The 22353-nt window shown below is 47.0% G+C and overlaps 1 protein-coding gene and 1 long non-coding RNA gene across 7 annotated transcripts in view; both read left to right on the top strand.

The window, feature by feature from the left end:
• klar (klarsicht) overlaps positions 1-22353 on the top strand; it is a 139221-nt gene that overhangs the window by 85688 nt on the left and 31180 nt on the right. For all 6 annotated transcript variants that reach the window (XM_015186951.2, XM_015186954.2, XM_015186956.2 and 3 more), the window contains exon 6: positions 20171-20605. In XM_015186951.2, coding sequence (XP_015042437.2) covers positions 20171-20605 — 435 coding nt within the window. The remainder of the gene's footprint in view (positions 1-20170; positions 20606-22353) is intronic.
• Positions 6048-6582, top strand: LOC26534373 (uncharacterized). The gene is made up of 2 exons (XR_001453036.2): positions 6048-6239; positions 6297-6582. It is a non-coding gene; the product is annotated as an uncharacterized lncRNA (long non-coding RNA).

Raw genomic sequence — 22353 nt, 5'->3', positions numbered from 1 at the left:
CAGCATTTGAGTTGATTACAACGATGGCCAGAAGAACCAGATCGGATCGGATTGGATGTTGGAATGTTCTCTGTTGAGAGGAGGCTGGCATTTGGCCAGGCCATCCATCCAGAGGCGTGAATTAATGTCCGTCCGTTCAATCAGAGTGTAAATTAGTGTCCGGCTACTGGAATTGGCACGAGAGAGAGAAACAGTAGAGTGCACGAGCCTAACGAGTCTTGAGCTTCGAGCCTCCGGCCTCCCAGCCTCGTCTTTGAGGCTTTTGGGGGGTAATTTTCGTCCATAATGAACTGAACTCTAGGAAATGCCTGGGAGGAGAAGGAGGAGGAGGAGGAGGAGGCGATCGGAGTACGTCCGATGATTGGCAATCTCTCTTTTCGGAGGGGAGACAATTGCTTCCGCTTCGAGGGGTCTCCCTGGGCCGGCGCTGCCGTGGAGTCTGTCATTGTGCGCGAGACCAGATTGCAATAAAATTTTCACGCGCCAACAATTGGAGGCGATTTGGAGGCGTGGAGAGCCGAGAGATTCGTTGAGAGACGGGGGCCTAAATTGCTATCCTGTCAAGTGAGCACAAAAAACTATGCCACAAAGCCTAGACCAAACCACCTGCTGCCCCCTCCCCTCTGTCCCCTCTGTCCCCCCATCCAGCAATTGTGTTTTTTCGGTAATTGAATTTCGTACCATAATTAATTTCCTTGATTTTTTCCGGTTTTCTTTTAATTGAATACAACAACAATTTCATAATTAAAAGTGTATTTATTAATAGAGAGAAAAAAAAGGAAGAAAGCTTGGCTAACATTTGGGGGAAAGTCTAGACATGGAGTGGGTGGAAATTGGAGAAGCCCCCGACACCCCCCACACCCCCCTTTCGTCTCTGTGTGGAGATTGTGGGCGTACAGCCATCGTTCCATCTTGTCTCCAGCCCCGGCTTCAATTTCCTTTTGTTCTATTCCCCGACTTTCTCCCAAACTAAAGCCAAAAGCCCCCCCTACCCTTGAGTCTTATCCAAAACCGAACATCTATTGGCATTTTTTATCGCGATGCTCTTGAAAGGCGAGGCCTTGCCTCATCCTCATCCTCGACTCTTTTTGGGGGGTTTTTCTGTTTTTTTGTCTCAAGTTGAAGGCGCACATAAAAATTGATTGACGGGGAGCGGCTTTGCATTTAAATTTATAATAATAATTTGTAATTGGGGAGAGGATCGTCGTAGGATCGTCATAGGATCGTCATAGGATCGTCAGAGGTGAGGTCTGGTCTTGTTAGGAGGAACGGAACCCCTTATGCAAGACCACAAATATCTTGAATTAAACGAAGATTTCTCTTTGGGGCCTGGCCATTTCCCCCGTATATACGTATATGTTTCTATTAAAGCGGAAAGCCCAAACGTTTTTCCAGCAACATTATAAACCCATCAAAACCCATCAATTCAAGACCCAATACCCATTCCGAGCTCGAGAAATGCGCAATCGTCACGCAATCCCCACAAATGACAACGTCATGGAATGGAATTGGTATTGGTACTGGTGGAGGAGCTTCTTCCAGCCTCAAAATGTTGCATGTTGTGCGAGTATCTGTGGGCAGATCTGCTGGGTCCCCCCCCTCTATCCGCTATACCATTTTGAGTGTTGAAAACTTTATTATGCCTGTTATCACTTTGGAAAGACAAGGAGGAGTCGGGAAAGAAAGATTAATTTGTGTCTTCGACAGCTCCAGCTCCAGCTCCAGCTCTGGGGGAAAAACGCATTTCCAATGCTTCTTTCATACGGAAATGATATACGTGGGTGTCAAACCCCAAACAATAGATTGAAGTGGAAGGAAGGCTTGGCTATGGCTGTGGTTATGGTCTAGGTCTGGGTTTTGGAGGCACATGTGTGCTCGTTCCCGTTCCCTGGAGAGAGAGACCCTATTGAAGGCCTGTGGGATGATGTTGAACCAACAGAAATGTTGGGAAATCATTTAAAAAATAATTAAGCCTCATGTCGTTGAACACGAACACAGACAGCACTCGTAAACATAAAAAACAACAAAGAACCAGGGAACTGGGGAACCGGGGATCCAGATAACCAGAAGTTCAGCCCACATATATTTTCTTTTGGCGTCGTGAGCAAATGATTTTGTTTCAATGGGGCCTGACATGTGTTTGGGATTTTGTGGGAGGAGCAGGCGGTAGGAGGGAGATCTGTTGTACTTCCTAATTCGTTTGTGGGCTCAACTTTGAGTGGCAAGGTAATAAATGTATGGCCTCTTGGAGAGTTCTCACTCTTGAGGACTTTATAACTCAAGTTCTATTCATTACGTTGGCATGAAACGTTGTAGTGGCTTAGATAATAGTTGGATTAGAACTTTACCAAAGTTTCATTGGAATCCATCGAGGGTTAAGGGTTATAAGAATCCTGCATGGGTTCTGATAGTGTGGATTTCAGTAGAAACCATCAATAAATGTGGGAATTGGAAAATATTCCCTATAAAAGATTATAAATGTACATTTTATGGTTAAACATTTCCTTAATACCGTAATAACTTAAGATCTATTCATCGCATTCACTTTAAAAGTGGTGATTGTCTAGATGATTGTAGAATTAAAGATATACCAAAGTTTCATTGGAATCCATCGAGGTTTAAGGGTTAAAGGGTGCACCCTAAAGAGGTGGATAGTGTTCAAGTAGCTCAAATAGCGGGAATACCTTTTCGAAACCCTAAATACAAACGAAATTCCTCTTGGTTCCACTCTGCGACAATCCTTAAATGCAAACTTTTGAAAAGTCATGGGATTCCTCGAAAGGAGAGTCCGCTTCGAGGATGCAGACTCGAGTAATTTCAATTAAAAAATCGTTAACCACCCACTGGGGCACCTGGTCGACTGTCGCCCCCTTGGCCGCTGTCAGGCCTCTTTTTGGGGCTTCAACTTTGACTCTATTTACGGATTGGCGTAATTAAAGTGGCCAGAAAGGAAAAGATTGAATATATTTGCAGCGCCAGAAGAGCCGCTTGGGAGTGGAGCGGCGCGGAGTGGCGGCGTGGCGTGGTGTGGCGTGCAACATGTTGCACAGTTGCACATTGAAAGTTGCAATTGCAAATGGGGAAGGGGATTGGGAAGGGGAATGGGAAGGGGAATGGGAAGGGGAAGGGGAATAGGAATGGCAATGGGAATTGCAGCGAATCGTGGCAATAATTTATGACTTTTAATTTGCTTGCCACTTGCCACTTGCCGCCAAGATTTATGGCCAATATGAAGAAAGAAATTGAAATGCAATCAGAAAAATATTATGCTAACCCCTGACCCTGTCGTGGAAAAGCCACGAACCGGTGGAAAAACAATTTTCCATTGCTGTCGCATAAATCAGCAGAGGGCCGCTGCCTCTGCCGCTGTCTCTGCCTCTACCACTGCCTCTGCCCTTCTCGCTCTCTTTGCAATGATTGACAGGCCATGAAATTGGTTTCCGAATCTGCTGACAATTAGTTCGAGGGACTGGCACCTCTTTTTTGACCCCCGCGACCCCCTTTCTGGGGAGAGCTGTGCTGTGCGGGCGGTGTCCTTCGATTGCCTTCGCTATTCACTCGAAGCACCGAGTGCTTCTTATCATTTGTGTGAATCCGCGGGTCAAAGACCTCTCCCCGGCCATGCCTCATGCATGAATGATCATCTGCCATGTGAATGCCACCCAATGCGGGCTGGGATGGGATCCCATTGGATGGGATGTCTCTCTCCATCCACCGTCTATTTCCTCTTTGCGGCCTTGGCGCTGCTGCGGCGCGGGAGCTTCCTCTGCTGCTTACATAAACAATTTGCATTTCCCCCCTCCACACCCCCCCTCATACCCCCTCGTCTTGTCAGTTTTTTCGCGCACTGTTATGCATACGACGAGCAGACGAGAGTACGAGGTTGTATGTCTCCCCGCCATGAGGGAATGTCTCACTCAAGTCGTCTGTGTCTCTTGTGTCTCTGCTGCTGCTGCTGCTGGTGTAACAATAAATTCGTAACATTTTCAAGGAGTTTGCTTTGTGCGCGACGGCAATGGAGCGCATCAGAGCGAAAACAAAATGCCATTCAAAAACGTGCCAGGGAGTGGGGGACTCACACCGGGACCTATGGGAAAAGCAGCAGGTGTTTCGGGCGCCCAGCAGATCACAAGAGATTCTCCAGCGCTCACAGAGGGCCTGTCTGGGGTGTCTGGGGCGTCTGGGGCGGTGCAAGATCCTCGGCTAGGGGTTCAATCGAGTGCCCGAAAGTGAGTCCAATTTCCAATCGAGTGACAGACCCCACCAGACCTTTCATGTGCCCCCAATCTGTGCCCCAACCCCGATGATTTATGCCTGCCATTAGGACCCCCGCAACTCCCACTGGAAAACTCTTTATCTTATCGATTTTCTGTTGTGTGGCAGGAAATGTGGAGCATGGTTTTTCTTTCGATTTTTATTGGCTTCCAGAGTCACATTATTTCTGTATGGAACTTTCTATCGACAATCTGGGCAAATGCATTCCATACTCCACGAAAATTGGGCCACCACGAGCTGGCAACAAAAAAACACAAAAAAAACCGCAGGCCACACGAAAAACAACAAAAAAATCGAAATTCGTCGCGTGCCCAAGTCGCGTCTGTCTGTCCGTACCCCTATCCCCCCACCACCCTCTGCTTGCAACGCCTCCCCCTCCCCCTCGCACCGTTCAGGGGCTCCACCCACGCGAATGTCACGAGCCAGAAAATTGGGTGAAAAGTTTTTCTCTCTACGCCTCAGTGGAGTCGGCATCGGAGTCGTACATAAATTTCCCATACTCGAGTGGAAAAGCTTTTCTTGGTTGGCTTTTCAATTAGCATAACAAACTGTCCCTGCCCCCGCCCCCACCCCCCGCCCCTGCCCTTCCTGGAACGCCTGGGATGGGACTTTCGGGGGAGCTGTCAATTCTGTGGGGCGGGGTGTGGGGGTGGGGGTCATCTCCAGTTCCGAAACTAGAGTAAGCCAAACAAATCATTTGTTTTCCCAAGAAGTGTGTGGGGCGGGGAGGAGTCCCCTATTTAGTCATAAATTATATATTTATAGAGGAAATCCCTTGGCTTTGGGGGGGAGTGCAGCCATAAATTAGGGCCTCCCTCTCCTCGCCTGCCTTCCCATTGAAAACTGTGTCACTAATTCACTTTCTTTCACTTTCCTCTCTTTTCAGGTAAGAATCAAAGACGGACAGATCTCTGGCCATTGCCGATGCTCGGCTCAGATGTTGCGCAACCAAAAAATTGATGGTTTTTCCTTCTTTTTCTTGAGTTTTTCCTTTGGTGTTTGGTTTGATTTGTTTCCGCAATTAAGGAGCCTGCCATTTCTCATGTACGAAAACTATCAACAATATTTTCGCCTTCATTTCTGCAACTGTAAAAGGAGCTCCAATGGTAGCACGAGGGGGGGCGGGGGGTGGGGGGGTGTCGCTGCCTCCTCATAACTCCTCTCATTAATTTTCCACTCGAACGTTTTGGACATTGCGTGCAAATTTTAATTTTTCATCGCAATTTAAAACGAAAATAAACGAAACGAAACGAAACGAGAGAAATACTCGTATGAAATACGCTGAGACATTTGCCAATTTTTCGGTCGAAAATGATGATGGAACCGAGATTAAGGATTACTTCTTCCTCTCTCGCTCCCTCTTGGGAAATTGTTGAAATTTTCATTTCATAATTAACATTCGTTGGCTCATTCGCCGATTCGTTGATTCATTCACTCCTTTATTCGCTTTCTCCTGCTGATACTTTTTTGTGTGTTTTAATTGTTGTCATTTACTTTTGGGGGTTTTTATGGAGGTCTCGTATGTAATATCGATCGAGTGTTGGGTAATCGGAGGGAAAGGAGTAGCCATGGCTAAAACACGCCCTGGCGGCACCAAAACGAAGCGCAAGCCGAGGGGCGCTGCTGCATCACGTGCATAGATGCAGGAAAGATGAAAGGGAAAGGCATCTAAAGCATAGATCTATTGATGTGGAGATTGTCAACAAAAAACTATGATATTTGATTGAAAACTGTCTTCGAAACAGTTCCAATCCAGTAGCTCGTGCGTAAAGATTCAAAATAGTATTAGAATAGGAAAGTAGAAAGAAGGAGCGTCTAGATTTGTTTGTTAAAAAATCTCTGGAAAATGCCTATTTACTGGAAAGCCATACCGCAACTGATTGTGGCTCTGCCAGTAATCGACTACCTGTTCTCGGTGGTGGTCAAAATGGAGATCGCAGAGCAGAAGCGTCTCCGCGAGATGGGTAAGATGTGAGCATCAAAGATTTGTGCAGACTGGAGCCAGGACTATTTCTTTGCAGAGACTGCCAGCCTACAAAAGCCCGACGTAAAAGAGTGTTAAAAAAGCGAAGAGACGGACGAGTGTTACCCCAAAACCACAGCCAAACGAAGACAAGAAACAGTGGAGGTCCCTGGACACATTGCACCCTCTTTTCGGGAGAGGCCGCCGCCCTGGAGGGCACAGCAGGAAGGGCTCAAGTGGTCCCGCCTTTGGCTGGGGGTTTGGGGTAAACTCTACTTGGATTTGTTGTATCTTCTTGTGTCAAATTCCCGAATGTCTTACCACCGACTAAAGCTGTCAGTCTACGGGTTGCCTAGTGCTTACTGTGGGGGGATTTACGTGTACCTCTCGGAACGGATCAATTGGCGGATCTGTTACCGTATCGGTTATCAGATAGAAGAAGTATCTGTAGCCATTTGCTGGGCAAACTACGGCCTACAGTCGTCTGTGCGGCATGCAAATGATTGGGTCTTGGGTCTTGGGTCTCCAAGTCCCTTTAATGATCATTGATCCCCCGATTTGGTTGCCAAAGCAGAGGGCTCTGCCCCACTCCCCAATCCCTCAGCATTCTGTTCGTTTCAGCTGCAGAATGGATCTCTCTTCACTCCGGAATGGATCTGAGAAATGCCAAGAAGCATAAACAAAGATCAAAATGGTCTCCCTCTCTCTCCTCCCCTCTCGCTCTTTGAGTGCCTCACTTTCGTTTGGCTCCATCTGTCCGTCTGGCTGTCTGTCCGTCCGTCTGGCTGTCTGGCTGTCCGTCCATCGGAGCAGTCTTTGGACTGCTGTCAGATTGTGTATCTCTTGGGTTGCATTTGCTTTGGCTCTGTTGCTGTGTTGCTGCATTTGCTGTCTGTCAAAGGCAAAAAGTGCATTTCGATATTGGAAACAATTCGAACTTTTGTTAATGCTTGAACTTTTTCCCTACCTCTGCCCCTGCCCCAGCTCCTGCCTCTATCTCTGGTCCGGGCTGGCTCTGGCCTGGCCTGGTCTCTCTCTCTCTCTCTTGGTTTTCTGTTTTTCCTGTGGACTCTCTTCCGGCAGTGCTACAATGTTTTTGTTGCATCAGTTTCTGTCTTCTGTCTCTTGTCTCCGTGTCTCTCTGTCTCTGTGTAGTAGTAGTTTTTGTGTAGTTTTTCCTTTTAGTTGAAGGCTGTCAAAGAGATTTTGTCTCTTGGCGATTTGCTATGTTTGATATGCCAAAAGGTTTTTTCTCCTCTCTTTCCATCTGCCGGGCTTTCCAGACTTTCCAGGCTTTCCAGGCTTTGGTTTCTTGGGTCTTGGGTTTCCTCTTTTTCTGTTTTCCTCGGGTCCAAAGAGTCAACGGATTGAGTCACATCACGACTTTTGGCACCTTACCCACCGAAGAGTGTCTTCCCCACATTTGCATTTCTTCGCACCTGGTGCCACTCCGGAGGAGTGGGGTCGCTCATCTCCCTGAACTCTGGTGCTGCCGCTGCCGCTGCCGCTGGTGCTGCTGTCAGGGTCTTCGCCGGCTAACCCTCATATTTGTTAGGATCCTTACGTGACAATGGCAACCGAACGGGCCCCCATTATCATAAAGTCAACGCCACATGAAAGCCAAAGATATGCCAAAGGGGGAAAAAACTGAGATCCAGCAACAAGTGGCAGATGGCCGGGACTTTCTAATATAAACAGGAGGAAGGAGGCAGTTTTTATTGCAAATTCTGATTAAAAAACAAACCAAAAGATCAAGGAAAAGAACGGTCACACTTCACAATTCTTTCTTATTGAGATCTGGCCACGCTGCGTGGACTGAAATGTGCTAAAAATAGGCGAAGAACGGGCACACTGCAGCTCTGATTTATCAATTTGTTATTTAAAAGGGAGTTGGGAGGGGTTTTTGCTGTAAATTCAGCCTAAAATATGCCCCACCGAATACTGATCCCTAAAACGGTCACACTGTAGCCATGATTGATCGCCTTTTGAGGGTCGCCTGGTCACATTTGGCTGTCAAAAAATCATCAAAGAACAGGCACATTGAAGCGGGATGATTCATTCCGTTGAAGTTTAATGCCACAAGTGCCACAAGGTGCAGCACTGATTGCTTGTGCCACTTGCTACTACTTCCCCCCACACACACACACAACAACAACAAGACATTCAATCAAGCCACAGACGTGCCACACATGGAAGGAAGGTGTGTTTCCACCTCCAACTCTGCCTCTCTGCCTGCCTTCCTCTCGAGCCGCAGATACTTGCAACACAGAGCAGAGCAGTGCTCGGTGCTGGCTGCTGGCTGCTGCTCCCTGAAGTCTGGCTGTGGCTGTGGCTCTGTCTCGTCGTTTGGTTTCATTTTATTCAAATTGGCAAATTGCTAATAAAGTTTTTCCCCAATTGCCGAATGCCGCCTGCTCATAAATATTGGCTTTATTTCCACACAGCCAGAGCCGCAGCCACAGCCACAGCCACAGCAAGAGTGTGTGGCACAGAGTTTTATGAACTTGGAAATGGAGTCCATGAGGCATCAAAAGGAGGAGGAGGAGGAGGCAGTTGGAGGCTCAGTGGAGGATCAGTGGAGGTGGAGCTGGAGGTGTTGATGTGTGAATCTGAAGGCGTCGTGTTTATTGCGTGCAAATTCAATTGAATTTTGAATAAGTTCGGGGCTTATGGGGGATCTCTAAGGAAGATCTATGCGACGACTTTCACTCCACCAAAAACGTTGACAAATTAAGAGGGATGCTGTGGGGGGAAGAGGGAAGGATCTATGGAGAAAGTTTTGCTACAGGAATCGGGGGCTGGGATGAGATCCGATTTAGATCATTCTTCTGGTGATTTTCCCACAGGGTCTTCGCTTTCCCCTCCTTCCAAATGCTATTGAACTTCAACGATCGAACGATTATGATGATCCCTGATCGACGCCCGTTTGTTCAATTATTATTACTCTTCGTTTGGTTTATGGTTTGTGCGGTTAAATAATGTCGCCAAAGGTCAAAACCACAGACGACGACGACGACAACGACGACGACAATAGATGTTCATGCCTCTGTGGTAGCAAATCACGTTCCACGTTCCTCGTTCCACGTTGCACGCGGTGAGGCGAGAGATAATCATCATCTGAAGCGATCGATTGATCATCAGGGAACCGAAGGAAAGTGTTTTTCTGACCATAAAACGTCATCGCTGGGGAGACCCCGAGCTGAACTTTTACTTTGCGGTCGATCGAACGGTCTACACCCTTTTCCAGCAGATGAAGATCGGATAGGATGGGATGGGATGGGATGGGATGTTCCCGTCTCCACTTTTCTCCACTTTGCTCCTTCCAAGCCGAGCCAGGGCCAAGCCAGGGCCATGCCACGGACATGCCACGGCCATGCCATGCTTTTAAAAATCAATTTTTAGCCTTTTAGCCCATCGATCCGGGCCATGATCGTGCTACGATCTACAGGTGCTGCCGCTGCCGCTGCTGCTGCCTCTTTCTCACATGTCCAAACATCATCATCATTTTGCGATCACGGCTCTGGTTCGTTTACTTTTCGGAAGTACTGTGGGCTGGATGGATGTTGATGGTGGGCTGGATGGGGGCTGGTGGGGTGGGGGCTGACCCTCCACCTCTCCCAGGAGTTATGAACTTGTTTGTGGCTTAATGAGTATTACAAAAACAACAACAAAAAAAGGGGGAAGGTCCCATTGGGGAGGAGCTGTGCCGCCGCTTCGGGAGGAGGTTGCCCCGTGACTCTGCCCCTGCCTCTCAGACCCCTCTGTCTGTGTGTTTTCATAGCTTCTGGGCATCAGACCCCATCGCAAATTGAGGTGTCGTAATGGCGGGAAAAAGCCTCTTCGATCGGATGCGATGCGATACCCCGAAACCCATATGTCTGCCGCCCCATCTCTCTTAGATAGTGAAAGTGGAGGCTCTCTGTCCGTCTGTGGCGGATCTTCAAAAGGCTTTTCGTTTCGTTTCGTTTCTCCTCTGTTTTCGTTTTTGTGGGCTTTAGCCCCGAGGACATCCCATACACGGCTCCTCCCCATCAATTTCCCCTGGAAAACAAAGCAAATCCCCGAAAATAAAACTCCTTTTTGCAATGCCAGCAGAAACATTTGTTTGCCAATTTTTCATTTGTTAAACTTTTAATTTGTTTCCTTTTCTCATCCGTGTGTGTGGCCCCTAGGGATGGGGCATTACACCAGAGTCCAGTACGAGCTCCAGAGTCCGGAGTCCGGAGTCCAGTGCCAGCTCCAGCGCCAGAGTATTGTTTGTCGGTTTATCTCCAGTCGGTGATCTTTTGGAGGCAGCTGCCTGCCGCGGGTAATTATGGCTGGGATTTGTCTTTTATGGCCTCTCAATATGGTTAAATGTCATTTGCGAATTGCTGTCTGTGTGCCCAAAAGGGGCTTTTCCGAGTGGTTAATAGAGGATCTCGAATCCAGTGGTTTGAGGAGGAGAGGCGGATGGCGGAAGGATGGCTGGAACGATGGATGGTAAGAGTGGGGAGATATTTTCGGGGGCAGGATGGAAGCAGAAGGGGCTTAGATATCTCGAAGTTCCGCTGGGAGTATCAACAGATTGACAAGGGGAACAGATTGACAGAGTTTTAAGGGGAATAATTCCTCATGGAGATGTGGAAGAAGTTTGAACTTTGAAAGGGTGTAAATACCTCTGAGAGATCTCTGAGAAAGGAAACAAATTTGAAGAAATACTACAGATTAAAGAAGAAACATCTAGAAAAGGCATTCATTGTGGTCTAGGCGATTCAGGGGCTCTCTCTTGGGAAACATATTATTGAAAGTATTCTTTCCAAAAGAAATGCTGTAGAGTATAATCACATCTGCCATTACCTTCTATGATCTTTCAATAGAGTATCTAGAATATACTCCTCTTCAAAGCCAGAGAACATTTCTTCAATATTAGATGATTTAAGGGCTCTTTTAATAGCCTTTTGCAGCCCTTTCAGACTCGTTTGTACAGGCTTGTTAGAGACCTCTTTCAACCCTTTTTCTCAGCATTAAACTGCACTTATGACCCTCTATAAACCCCTAACACACACAAACACACACACACACATATGTACAGCCATACGATTATAGCCATATAAAGCCATATAGCCCTCTCCCATATCATTTTCGGGCTGGGGCTGGGGTTGGAGTTGAGGCTGAGGTTGAGGTTGAGGTTCCATTACTGCTTTCAGCTTTCTATTTATTACACAATTAACAAGTCGTTAAGGATTGGTCTTTGCTTTGGGTTTTTGGGGGCTTTCCTGGGGTTTTAGCGGTAACTGATTTCGTTACCGTTTTCCGCCTGGTAATAATCTCATTTTAATTGCCGCCGGCATAAAACCCAAGCAAACGAAGAAAAGCAGACGTCGTCGTCGTCGTCGTCTCGTCGGCTGCCAAATGAAAGTCGCGTAATGAACATTTCATTTGGTCAGTGGATGGATGGATGGAGGGACGGACGGACACCTGCAGTAGCCCCAAACACGGAATGACCCCCAGCCAGGGAGCACAGAGAGCACTGAGAGGTGTGGAGACCGAGACCGAGACCGAGACCCTTTGGCACCACAGAGAGGTAGAGGTGTGGCAATGCACCGGCAGACAGGGGCCTTGGGGGCAACGGAACGATCCTCTTGGCTCGTAATTGAGACCCCTGCCCCCGCCCCCTTCCCCTGTATTCATGACCTTGTCTGTGTGTGTGTCTGGGTGTCCGTCTGTTTTGGCTTGGATTTGTTTATGGCCCACACGGCAGAGCCCCAGATCTTAATTGCACTTCAGAAGATGGTCATGAAGCCAACAAAACAGAAAAAAAGCACAAAAATGTGTTAATGAGAGACAAGTTTTTTTTTGTTTTTTTTTGGTAATCGGATAGTTTTCGACCACAAAAATCGCCACTCCACTCCACTCTCCACTCGAGTGGTGTCAAATTTTCGATGCCTCGTGTGTGTGTGTGTGTGTGTGTGTGTGTGGGATATGGGTTAACAGGTTCAGCGAACTTCAGGGGAGTGGTGGGAGGGCATCAGGGGTACCCACAGAAACAAAACTGGAACACAGAGACAGAGCCAGCCGCCCCATCACTCTGCCACACTCAATCGAATCAAACTCCTACTCTGCCGCTGCCGCTGCCACACTCAATCGAAATCCAAATCCACATCCAAATCCGACTCCCAATCCAGCTCTCAATCCCATATATAAATCGCATCCAATAAAACATGTCAAATGCGGCACGAGGCGAAAGTAAATCAAATATTTTAAATTATTGAGGAAAAATCAACAACAAATTGCCATTTGTTCGATAGACAACATCCAACATCCATTTGGAGCTGAAGCCGAGGCCGCTGCCGAGGCCTCATGTTGCATGTTGTGCTGGTTGCTGCCACAAATCCGATGCAAGACATATTTCCATGATTGATTTCCACTCAAACCCCTTCCCCCCTCCAAAAATGGTCACAAAACAAAAAGGAAATGCCTTTTCCACAGCCAACAGGCCAACAATATTTGACAGTTCACTGGGGGTCACCGAAATGGAGGGAAAATCCACAGCCAGGTGGCCGCAGGTCAGTGGATACTGGCATTCCTCCAGCTTTGTGTCCCTGTAGCCAAGCGCCTCTGAAAGTATCTTTTTCTGTGGCTTAATTAGGGCCTAAAGACCCGCCTTCATGTGTCATCATCGGAGTCTTGCAGTCTATAATTATTTATGCAATTAATTGGACAATTTTTCGCGATTTGCGATTCGGAAAAACGATTTTCGTTTCGGCGAGTCGTGAAACGAATCTTAATTGCTCTCATTGCGGCAGTTCTAGTGGCGTTTTCCAAGGTTTTCCATTGCCACAAGGGATTGTCTGATGACGGGAGTGGGAGTGGGAGTGCGAGTGGAGGCCACCCGTTGGAGATTTGCTTCTAGAGATTCTAAGGCGGTCACAGGTCACTCAGTGATCTCTCTCTCTCTCTCTCTGAAAGGGGGGGAGCCGATGGGTGATAACATTCTGGGCTTCTAGTGGTATTAATTGGCGTTCAATGATTCAGCCAGAACTCTGGGAGATTTATTGGAGAGCTTTGCGTTCTTTTGGGGGGGAAAATGTCAGGGGAGCTCTCAGGGGGAACTCGCTTTTCCTAAGCTCCATCTGGCGTCTCTTTTCCTGGCATTTTTCACACATTTTTTTCCCCAATTTCATTGAAAATAATTATAGAAAAAGAAAAACACAGTTAAAGTCTCTTGCCGGGCAATTTCATAATCAGTTTTTCCATGTAACATGTTTCTAATGAGACCACAAAAAAACAACAAAAACAACAAAAAACAAAAACAAAAACTTGTTCTCTCTGTCTCTCTCGCTAGCCAAAGAACGTGATGCCAACAAAAGACCAAAACCGAGACGACCATCATCATATCTTCCCCTCTCCCCCCTCTGCCCCCCCTTTGGCTCTTCTCGCTGAGAGGCAAGAGATATCGCATTGAGAGAGAAGTTGAACGTGACACTCGGACGTGATTATGTCAACCGTCTTTGAGCTCAAAAGAAAAACGGAGCCCCCCCCAAGCGCCTCCTCCTCCTGCTGCTCTCAACTTAAAGCCTCCTTCTGGCTGTCTGTCTGTCTGTCTGTCTGATGGTGTTATATGTGTTACTCAATAGGCCATGTCGGGGCTTTAACTGTGACTCCAAGCAGAAGGGGGGGTGGGGGGCGGTTCTCTCGACTTCACACATATTTCTGTGGCAGAGTCGGAGTCTCGGACTTCAAAGCGGTTTGTCCCTCATCTCCACAGCGCCACAGACGACCAGCCTGTCCAGCGCTAATTCTCAATGCATTTGGTCACAGCACGTCGACGGCATCAATTCCAGGGGAGAGCGAGATGGAGCTGTTCTCTGGGTTGGAGGCTGCGACCAGAGATAGATTCTATGAGAGAAGAGAGGCTATAAGAGGATGCTGCTGTGGCATTATCCGTAAAGTAAAGAACTGTGAGAAGTTTTCTGGGTCATCCGCTGATTAATTGCACTTTTGGGGTCGTCTTTCCTGTGAGAGAAGCGGAGATACTAGAGAGTGAGAGAGAGAGAGAGAGACAGATACTTTTAGAGTCTTCTGCCCAGAGAGAGGCAGTACTTTTTCGTACTCTTCTTTTCACGGAGCATCTTTGTTCTTTCCGTTTGTCATTTATCTTTATCAAACTTCTCTGCTCTCTCCCTCTCCCTCCGTCTCTCTCTAGCCCATTCTGTCAGGTAATTAGAGTCGTTCGACTCTATTTTTAGTCCCATTTTGGAACTCTTCCAAATGTCGTGACTGCTTTACATAGAAAAATGTTTGCAAAAACAAAGCCAAAATAATTTATTTTTTCGTTCGTGTGCTCCCAATTTATGTGACATCTTGGAAATGTTCTCCGCATTTCGGTTAGCAATTTTTGGGGGATTTTTTGTTGTTGTTGTTGCTGTTGACTTCCTGCCCTACGAAAATTGGCAATAAATTTGGATTCCTTTGGGGCGGCAAATTTATGGCCCAAAAGCGTGTGTTGTTTGTTCTCTGTTTGAATTTTGATGGCTGATTTTTATGGAATTCTCGACAGACATTTGCTAATGTTTTTTTCGAATGTTTAGTTAATTGTTTTAGTTTTGATTTTGGGACATTCGGGGGCTTTGATTTATTCTTTTTTGGGCCATAAACTGAATATACCTTTTCTTTTCATTTACACCTAATAATTTATTAGGCACGAAATACTGAATGATTGATTTTTGTATGTATATTTAATATGTATTTATTTTTTATAAATTTATTTTTTATAATTTATTTTTTCCTTAAAACCTTTAGAAAATTTTTTTTAAATTTTTTTTTTGTTTGAATTTTCTTCGTGGATAAATATTTTTATGTAGGTTTTTTAAGTTTCCCCTCCTAGTGTTTGGCTTTATATATATTTTAGTACATTTTTTTAAATTTATTTCTTAAGTTTGAGATTAATTTAGTTTAGTATTTTCTTCGTTATGCGTTTTGAAAGTGGTTTTTTGTATGTTTTGTGCTTGTGATTAATAGTATACGAAAATTCGAGTAATTTTCATAGTTTTCGTCTTTTGTTTTCGCTTGAGGTGTGGTGTGGCTCTTAATCGCTCTTTTTAGCAGGCATTTATCAGTGTCTTTTTACTGAATTCGTTGGGGTGTCCGTTCTTTAGAGTTCTATTCATAATCCCATAGCCAGAGCCAGAGCCACAGCCCAAAAGAGAACCAAAGAATGGGGCGAAATCGGACGCTGAATCAGAAGGCGTTGCCGTTGCCGAAGACCCCGAATAAAATGTATAGAAATACGAAATTGTAAATTGTAAAAATCCGAAGAATAAAACGCGGTCGAGGTCACGCACTGACATTTCCGATAATGAATGTACGATCTCTCTCTCTCTCTCTGTCTCTGTCTCGCTCTTCTAGCGCAGCGCCTAAGAGTCTTTTAGTATTTTGGTATTTTATACGATTGCTCAACCTCTGGTCTGGTCATTCTTGTGAGTCAACGAACCTCAGGCACAGCACAGCACGGCACGGCACGGCACAGCACAGACATCCGAAAGATACAGAGATACAGATACGTGCCCCGCACAAAACAGTCGCTACTTTTCGGCTGTTGTGTTTCTATTCGGAATAGATGTGTAAAAATAGCCGCCTCAACGCATTAGAAGAACTTATTTTTTTTTCTCGGCCCAAAGACGCGCCGCAGCCAAGGCGTTGGAGCATTTCGCATGAATAAACAGCACGCGGAATGGCTATTGGTGGAGGGGGAAATGGGAAAATAACCAGGAAAAATCCATTGGACACGTGTGTGTGCGGTGCGTCACGGCTAGACTATCGGGGGGGGATCGGTATTGGTGTGTGCCCCAAAAATGTGTTGCAATTTCGATGATAAAACGCCCGAGAAAGCCAAGGAAATCGCCAGAATAATTAGTCAGAATAAGACACGGGGAAAAGTGAAGGAAATTTGTCTTCATTTTTGTTGGAAAAACAAAGGGAACGATTATGAGAAGAAGGGCTACTGTTGGGACATTTATTGATGGGAAATATCTCTTCCAAAAAACTAAGGCAACAAATATCTCTCATAGAATGACTTCTTTCGATGGACTTTTATTGGCCCACACTCTCCGAAGCGGATCTCCTGCTTCAAGAAGGTGTTAAGCTTTCACTCTATATGCCCCCCCTTTGGGGCGTCAAGGAGCGCTCTTCGAGCGAGCACCTGTACCGTTTTTGTGTCCAATCATCGCTTGAGCTTGAAGCCCTTTTCCAGCACTTTCACACCACTGTACATTCACTTTTTCTGCCACATTCTCCCGCTCCGAATCGCTCCGGACCACCTCCGTGTCTCTGCCGCACTTCTGCAGATCAGATTTCAATCCTCTAGAACTCTCGCATCGACTTTGCCCTGACTTCAATTTGTTTGCCTTGATTTCTTTTATTATATCCCGTACCGTACGCTCCCCAATAATCGCTCGAGACCTCTTGAATGTCTCTAGAGCAGGGGCAGGGGCTGGGGCTGGGGCTGTGGCTGGGGCTGTGGCTGAGGCTGTGGTGGATCTCTGTCTTCGTTTCAGCGGCAGATTAGTCACGAACTTTGCATAAAATTCTAAATTCTCATATTTCCAGCCTCAAAACCTCAAAAACCTCAAGTGGGTGGCACGCCACAGAGCCGCAGAGCCACAGAGCGGCTCCAGTTGGAGTTGCATTCAAAAATTGCGCTGCTTAGAGTCGTGCAAAGATTGGGAGTGGTTCCGACCAAAAACAAAGAGAAAGGCGTTCCTCCAAAATAACAACAACCACCATAAAGACACACAATGTTGCCATAGACATAGCCATAGACATAGCCATAGCCATAGACGACTTTTGCCTAGAGGTTGGGTCTGGGGTCTGGGGTCTGGGGTCTGGGGTTTCGGCTACGGAGGAGTTCGCTTGGAGGCTTGGAGGTAGGTTCTCTCTGGTCTTTCATTCTGGTAATGAGCCTCCAACTATCGCAAATAAGCAAACAACCCACACCTGCCTCTTGCCGGCACTCCTCCGCCTCCTCCTCCGCCTTCGCCTCCTCCTCCACTTTTACGACTGCTCCCTCCCCCTCATTCAATTGAAGTCTTACTCACTTTGGAGGCGCCTCTTCTTCCACAACAGCACAGAGGCAGAGGCAGAGGCAGAGTCAGCGGCACAGAGGTCTCCTCTCCTACTCTTTCCTTCTAGAGTTCTATTCTGCAGCGCGGCCCCTCTTCAGTGGAGCTTCTGCCGCAGCTCCATGCCCGGCCAGAAGACCTCCGACTCTGCCTTCATTTATCTTAAGTATTTGCCCAAACGAGCGGCAGGGACACAAGCCAGGGCCAAGCCTCTAAAAACAGAGCCCCCTCCCCCACCCCCCCTCTGCCCTGGTCCCCTGCTGAATTCTTTTGTTCTCTTCGGGTCTTATAATTAGATATAATGATAAAAATCATAATGCAAAACAATTTTCATGATGCAGAAAATTGGTTGGGGCCTATAGAAAAATATCAGCGTATAAAATGGAAACCAAAATAGATTTCTGAAAAGGAAAACCAGGGGGAGAGCGGCGGCAAAAGCAGAGATTGGTAGATACAAAGAAAGAGGAAGTGCCGGTCTCCCAACGAAATGGAAATGGGAAAACTTTGGACTCAAAAAGCTAAGAATGTGTGTGTGTGTGGAAATTGGAAAAGTTTCATGGAAAATATATGAAAAAAGGAAACTTTGATACGACTTTTTATAGGGAAGTGTAAAGGTTCAACGATCTGGATTGTATCAGGATTCAGTATTCAGGACTCGAACCCATACGAATCTTCCCATTTGAAGGTCTTACTGTAATAAAAACTTTACAAATTCTTTAGAACTGAGTGGAACGAAGAAAAGTTAAAGTTCTACCAAAAAGAGTTCCCCCTGATCTACTCCATGGGTCTAGATAGAGGTTTAAGTCCTTTGGAGGTAGATCTGCCCCTTGTGATGGGCCTTCTTGTGTTATGTGATGGTGTCCTCTAATTAGGGAAGCTTTTAAGGCCATCCCGAGGTCTAGTCGCTGTGCAGATCCTCGAAGAAGGTCCCTCCGAGACTACGGTGGGAAGCTGTTGCGACTTTCAAAAGAGATTCTATCAATCTTTTTGTTGTTTTAATATTGCCACAAGTAAAAGCTGAAATGGGACAGACAGACAGACAGCATCTCAGGCTGAAACTTCAATGGAAATTCTCTCGATATAATTAAATTTGGCCAACAATTTTGATGGGAGTAAAAGTAACCAACGAAAAGGCAGTCTGCCGTCTGCCGTCTGCCGTCTGTTGTCTTTGTGCAGCAGCCTGTCAAAACTTTCCCGCAAAAGTCAGGAGCCAGAGACAAAGTCAGGAGGCACAAGTGTCAGAGGTACTCTCCTCGGAGTCTCTTAGTCTCGGAGTCTCGAAGTCTCTCAGTCTCTCAGTCTCGCAGTCTCGTAGTCGCGTAGTCGTACGGCTTCCCCATAAATCTCTCGAGTGGCGTCGCTTTCTCGGATCATTCTTCAAACCCAAAAGTGGCAGAGAGAGAGATGGAAAGAGAGAGGAGTCCCAGTCGGAGAGTCTCTGTGTGGCAGCTGCCTTTTGAGTGTCAATTTTGGCCATTAGACAAAGTAAATCAATGGAAAACCCGAGGAGGAAAGGAGGAAAAGCCACAGCCGCCGTCTGTAGAGCTGTCCAAAGAAATCATTTTCATAAATTTGCAAATTTCGCCCCAAACGGCGCCTCAATGTCTTTTGACATTTCAATTTGTTGTTTTCCAAAGGAGCGGAAGGGGGTAGGGGTAGGGACAGGGGAAGGGGAAGGGTCGCTGGCGCTGTCGCCCAATGAAGATCTCAAAAGCAGGTGAAAATTGAAATTTATGTTTGATTTTCCGATCAAGGAAGGAGGAAGAAAGCCTCCTCCTTTCGGCCTATGACTAAGGATGTGTCCGTGGGCCATAAATAACGACACTTTGGGGTGAAGAGGTTGACCATTCCCCCCCGTCCCCCCGTCCCCACTTCACATCTCTGTGTGGAGTATTTATCGATTTCTAATTTCAAATTTTGTTGCACCTCCTGGGGGCAGGCATCTGTCTCTCCGTCTGTCCGTCTGTCTCTCTGTCTGTCCCTCTGTCTGGTTGGTATTTGCCTTATGCAAGAGTTCAGGCTTGGGGGTTAAACTGTTTGTATGGAGATCAATGTCCAGATACGATTGGAGTCTCTCTGTGGCTGCCACATGTGTGGGTGTCACTGTCGGGGTCACGCCCCAATCTTGGGAGGACTTCGCCTCCGACTCCACCCATCGCCGCGTCCGTGCGTCAATTGTCTTGTAATTATTTTTGTTGATGTTTGATAAATTGAATATCGCTCTGAAGCGCAAAGGAAAACTATTGCGGAAAGTCTCCCAGTCTCCTCCCTGTCTCTCTTAGTCTCCTCCCTCTATGATTAATCGTGGAACAATGGCTGTGTCTGTGGCTGGTGCCTGGTGCCTGGTGCCTTATGCAATGCGTGGGATTTCTACAGATTGACCTTTGCCTTTGCCTTTGGATGAGGTTGAGGTTGAGCCAGCAGCTGTTAAAATGACAAATGAGCGATGGATAATCGCTGCACAGATGCGGTGGAAAACACTAGTCGTCGAAGGAGGAAGGAAAGCAGGAGCTAGGTTCGGGCAGAGGAGTGGCAGATGGGCGCTGCCGCATGACGCGTGAGACACGTTTGAATTGGGAAGAAATGTCGCTGGCTCTTCCGATTAGATTCTCCAGAGGCCAGATCTCTCTCGTATAAGGAGTGAATGTTCGCCCGCTCGCATTTTCGATATCGAATTACCTTTCTCCCTCGCTCCGCCTCTAATGACTAATCAATTAGCTGTTTAGGCATATCAACCAAGTGTCATGTTAACTTAAACTTAAACCTCGAGCCGTGCATTGCTCATTTCTCATTTCTCTTTCTCTTTTTTCCGCCTTGTGTGTATTTCCAGGTGTTGTACCATGAAATTGTATCACACGCCCGAGTGGTAAGCTCTTGCATACGTGCCGCCGAAAAGGAACAGCAGTTGCAACAGCAGCAACTGCAGCAACAGCAGCAACTGCAGCAGCAGCAACCGGCATCGCTGACCAGCAATTGCTCGAGTGAGTCGGCCAGCGATTCGGCCACAAAGTCCAGCAGTTTGAGCAGCGGCTTTGCCTCTTACGCTGCGGTCAACACTCCCATCGTTGGTGCCACATCAGCAGCGGCAACAGCAGCAACAGCGGCAACAGCAGCCACAGCTGCAGCAGTAGCTCCAGCACCGACGTCAAAGAAGGGCGAAGGGAACTTGGAGAGGCTGAGGGATCGCTATCATCTGCTCTATCTCAAGGCATTCGAGCTGCAGTTGTGCCTCGATAATCTACTGCGCAAGCGGAGCTCCACAGCGGTAAGTACTCCCCGTAGGTGCCTGGCAGAGAGGTGCCTCCGCATGACGCGTGACACCTTCTGCCTTATCGCTTATCGACACTTTGAACTTGATTCCGTTGTAAATTTATACCCATTGCCCTTGGAAAGAGGTGCTTCTTCGGTGGGGATTGGCTTCGAAGAGGGGAAGACCAGCAGGGACCAGAGGAGGAAAAGCAATTGAAAAGCAATTCGTGCCGGCGGGGCATACCACGGATTCTCGGAAAGAAAGAAAATGCATTTGGCGCCGCTTTCCTCGCCGTCGGATCGATGCCGCTGCTGTCGTTGGAGCCGTTCCAATTGTGGAAATTTCTAATTACGTTTTTGTATAACTCCCATTCGGAGTGATTTAATTAATTCATTTAGTGAAAATGCCGGCAATGCGACAAAAAATGCGACATCGGGAAAGCTGTCTCTTGCAACAGCAACAGAAACTGCAATTCAAGTGCAGCTGAGTTTTCCCTCTCTGTGGAAAAGAAAAAGGTGTGGCTGGTCTCTGTGGGGTTCCTGTTCGATGGGAAGAAGCTTTTCAAGTCGAAGATAAAGAACAAGAGCACCCTGTAGACCCCACGATAGATGCCATCTCCTTGCTATTTTGAGGGGAAAAGCTCCGAAGGAAGTCATGTTTACTCTTCTGTCTTCTGGAATTTGAAGGCGAAGAACTTGGGATGACTTTTCACAGACTAGGGGCGAGTGCCCTGCACCAACCCCCGGCTCACTCGCCTTACTGAAGTTTGTTTTTAAAGCTGATCGAACACATGTCCAACATTTGGCTTATTTCCATCACCGACTTCCTATTCAAACGGCGAAAACGAGAGAGGATAAACCCCAAAGACATTCAGCCACTAATCTCCATCGCATTTTCCGACTCTTTGATTCCATTTTCATGGGGTTTTATGCCCAATGCTACAGTACAGTTCTTGTACTTAAAGGAAATGCATGTCTCTTTATAAAACAAAAAGATCTTGGGGGAAATATAGGCTTCCCTTTGAAGGTATTCAAAGCTCTACGGAGTTTACTTCCTGTTTCCTCTCTCTTTTCCATATTCTCTTGATATTCTAACTTTTACTAATGTGCCGGCCATTCCTCTTTGGGGCATCTATTCCATTCCATTCCATTCCATTCCATCCGCCTCGGGCTTTAGATCCAAGTGAAAGTCAATTTGCCTTATAGACACAACACATTGGCCCAGTTTTCGTCCGACCGAACGATCGGTGTGGATCCTCCTCTTTTCTTGGCTCTAAACGTTTCCTGGTTACAGTTCTCCCTCCCTCCCTCCCCCTCTCTCTCGCTGTTAATTGTGTGTAATTTACAGAGAAGGAAGAGAGCAAAATGCTCTGGCCTCGTGCCTTGTAAATCATTCGAGACACGCACTGGATCTGAAGCAGCCATTCAGCAGCTGTAGCGATGTAGCTGTTGCAGTAGCAGCTTCCTCTCTGACCCAAACACACACTCCGGCTGCACATCGATCCACCTACCTCTATAGGCCATAAGCCTCCTTCCTTCCTTCCTGCCTCTATAAGCCACGTTCCTTCCTCTACTGTTCGAAACCCCTCTGGCTGTGGAGCAGTTCACGTTTTTTGTTTCGTTTTTGTAAACCGCTTCATTTGGAGCCTGGCCTGGCCTGGCCTGGCCCGGCCCGGCCTCCGGCTCAATGGCCACCATTTACCGCCTTCTGCTCTGCTCTGCTCTGCCACGAGATTTTGGTTGTTGGCCAAGAAACAATTTCAT

Source organism: Drosophila pseudoobscura, chromosome X (assembly GCF_009870125.1).
Source record: "Drosophila pseudoobscura strain MV-25-SWS-2005 chromosome X, UCI_Dpse_MV25, whole genome shotgun sequence".
NCBI classification, from domain to species: domain Eukaryota; kingdom Metazoa; phylum Arthropoda; class Insecta; order Diptera; family Drosophilidae; genus Drosophila; species Drosophila pseudoobscura.
Note: the sequence above shows the minus strand (reverse complement) of the source record. Positions and strands in the feature narration are given on the sequence as shown.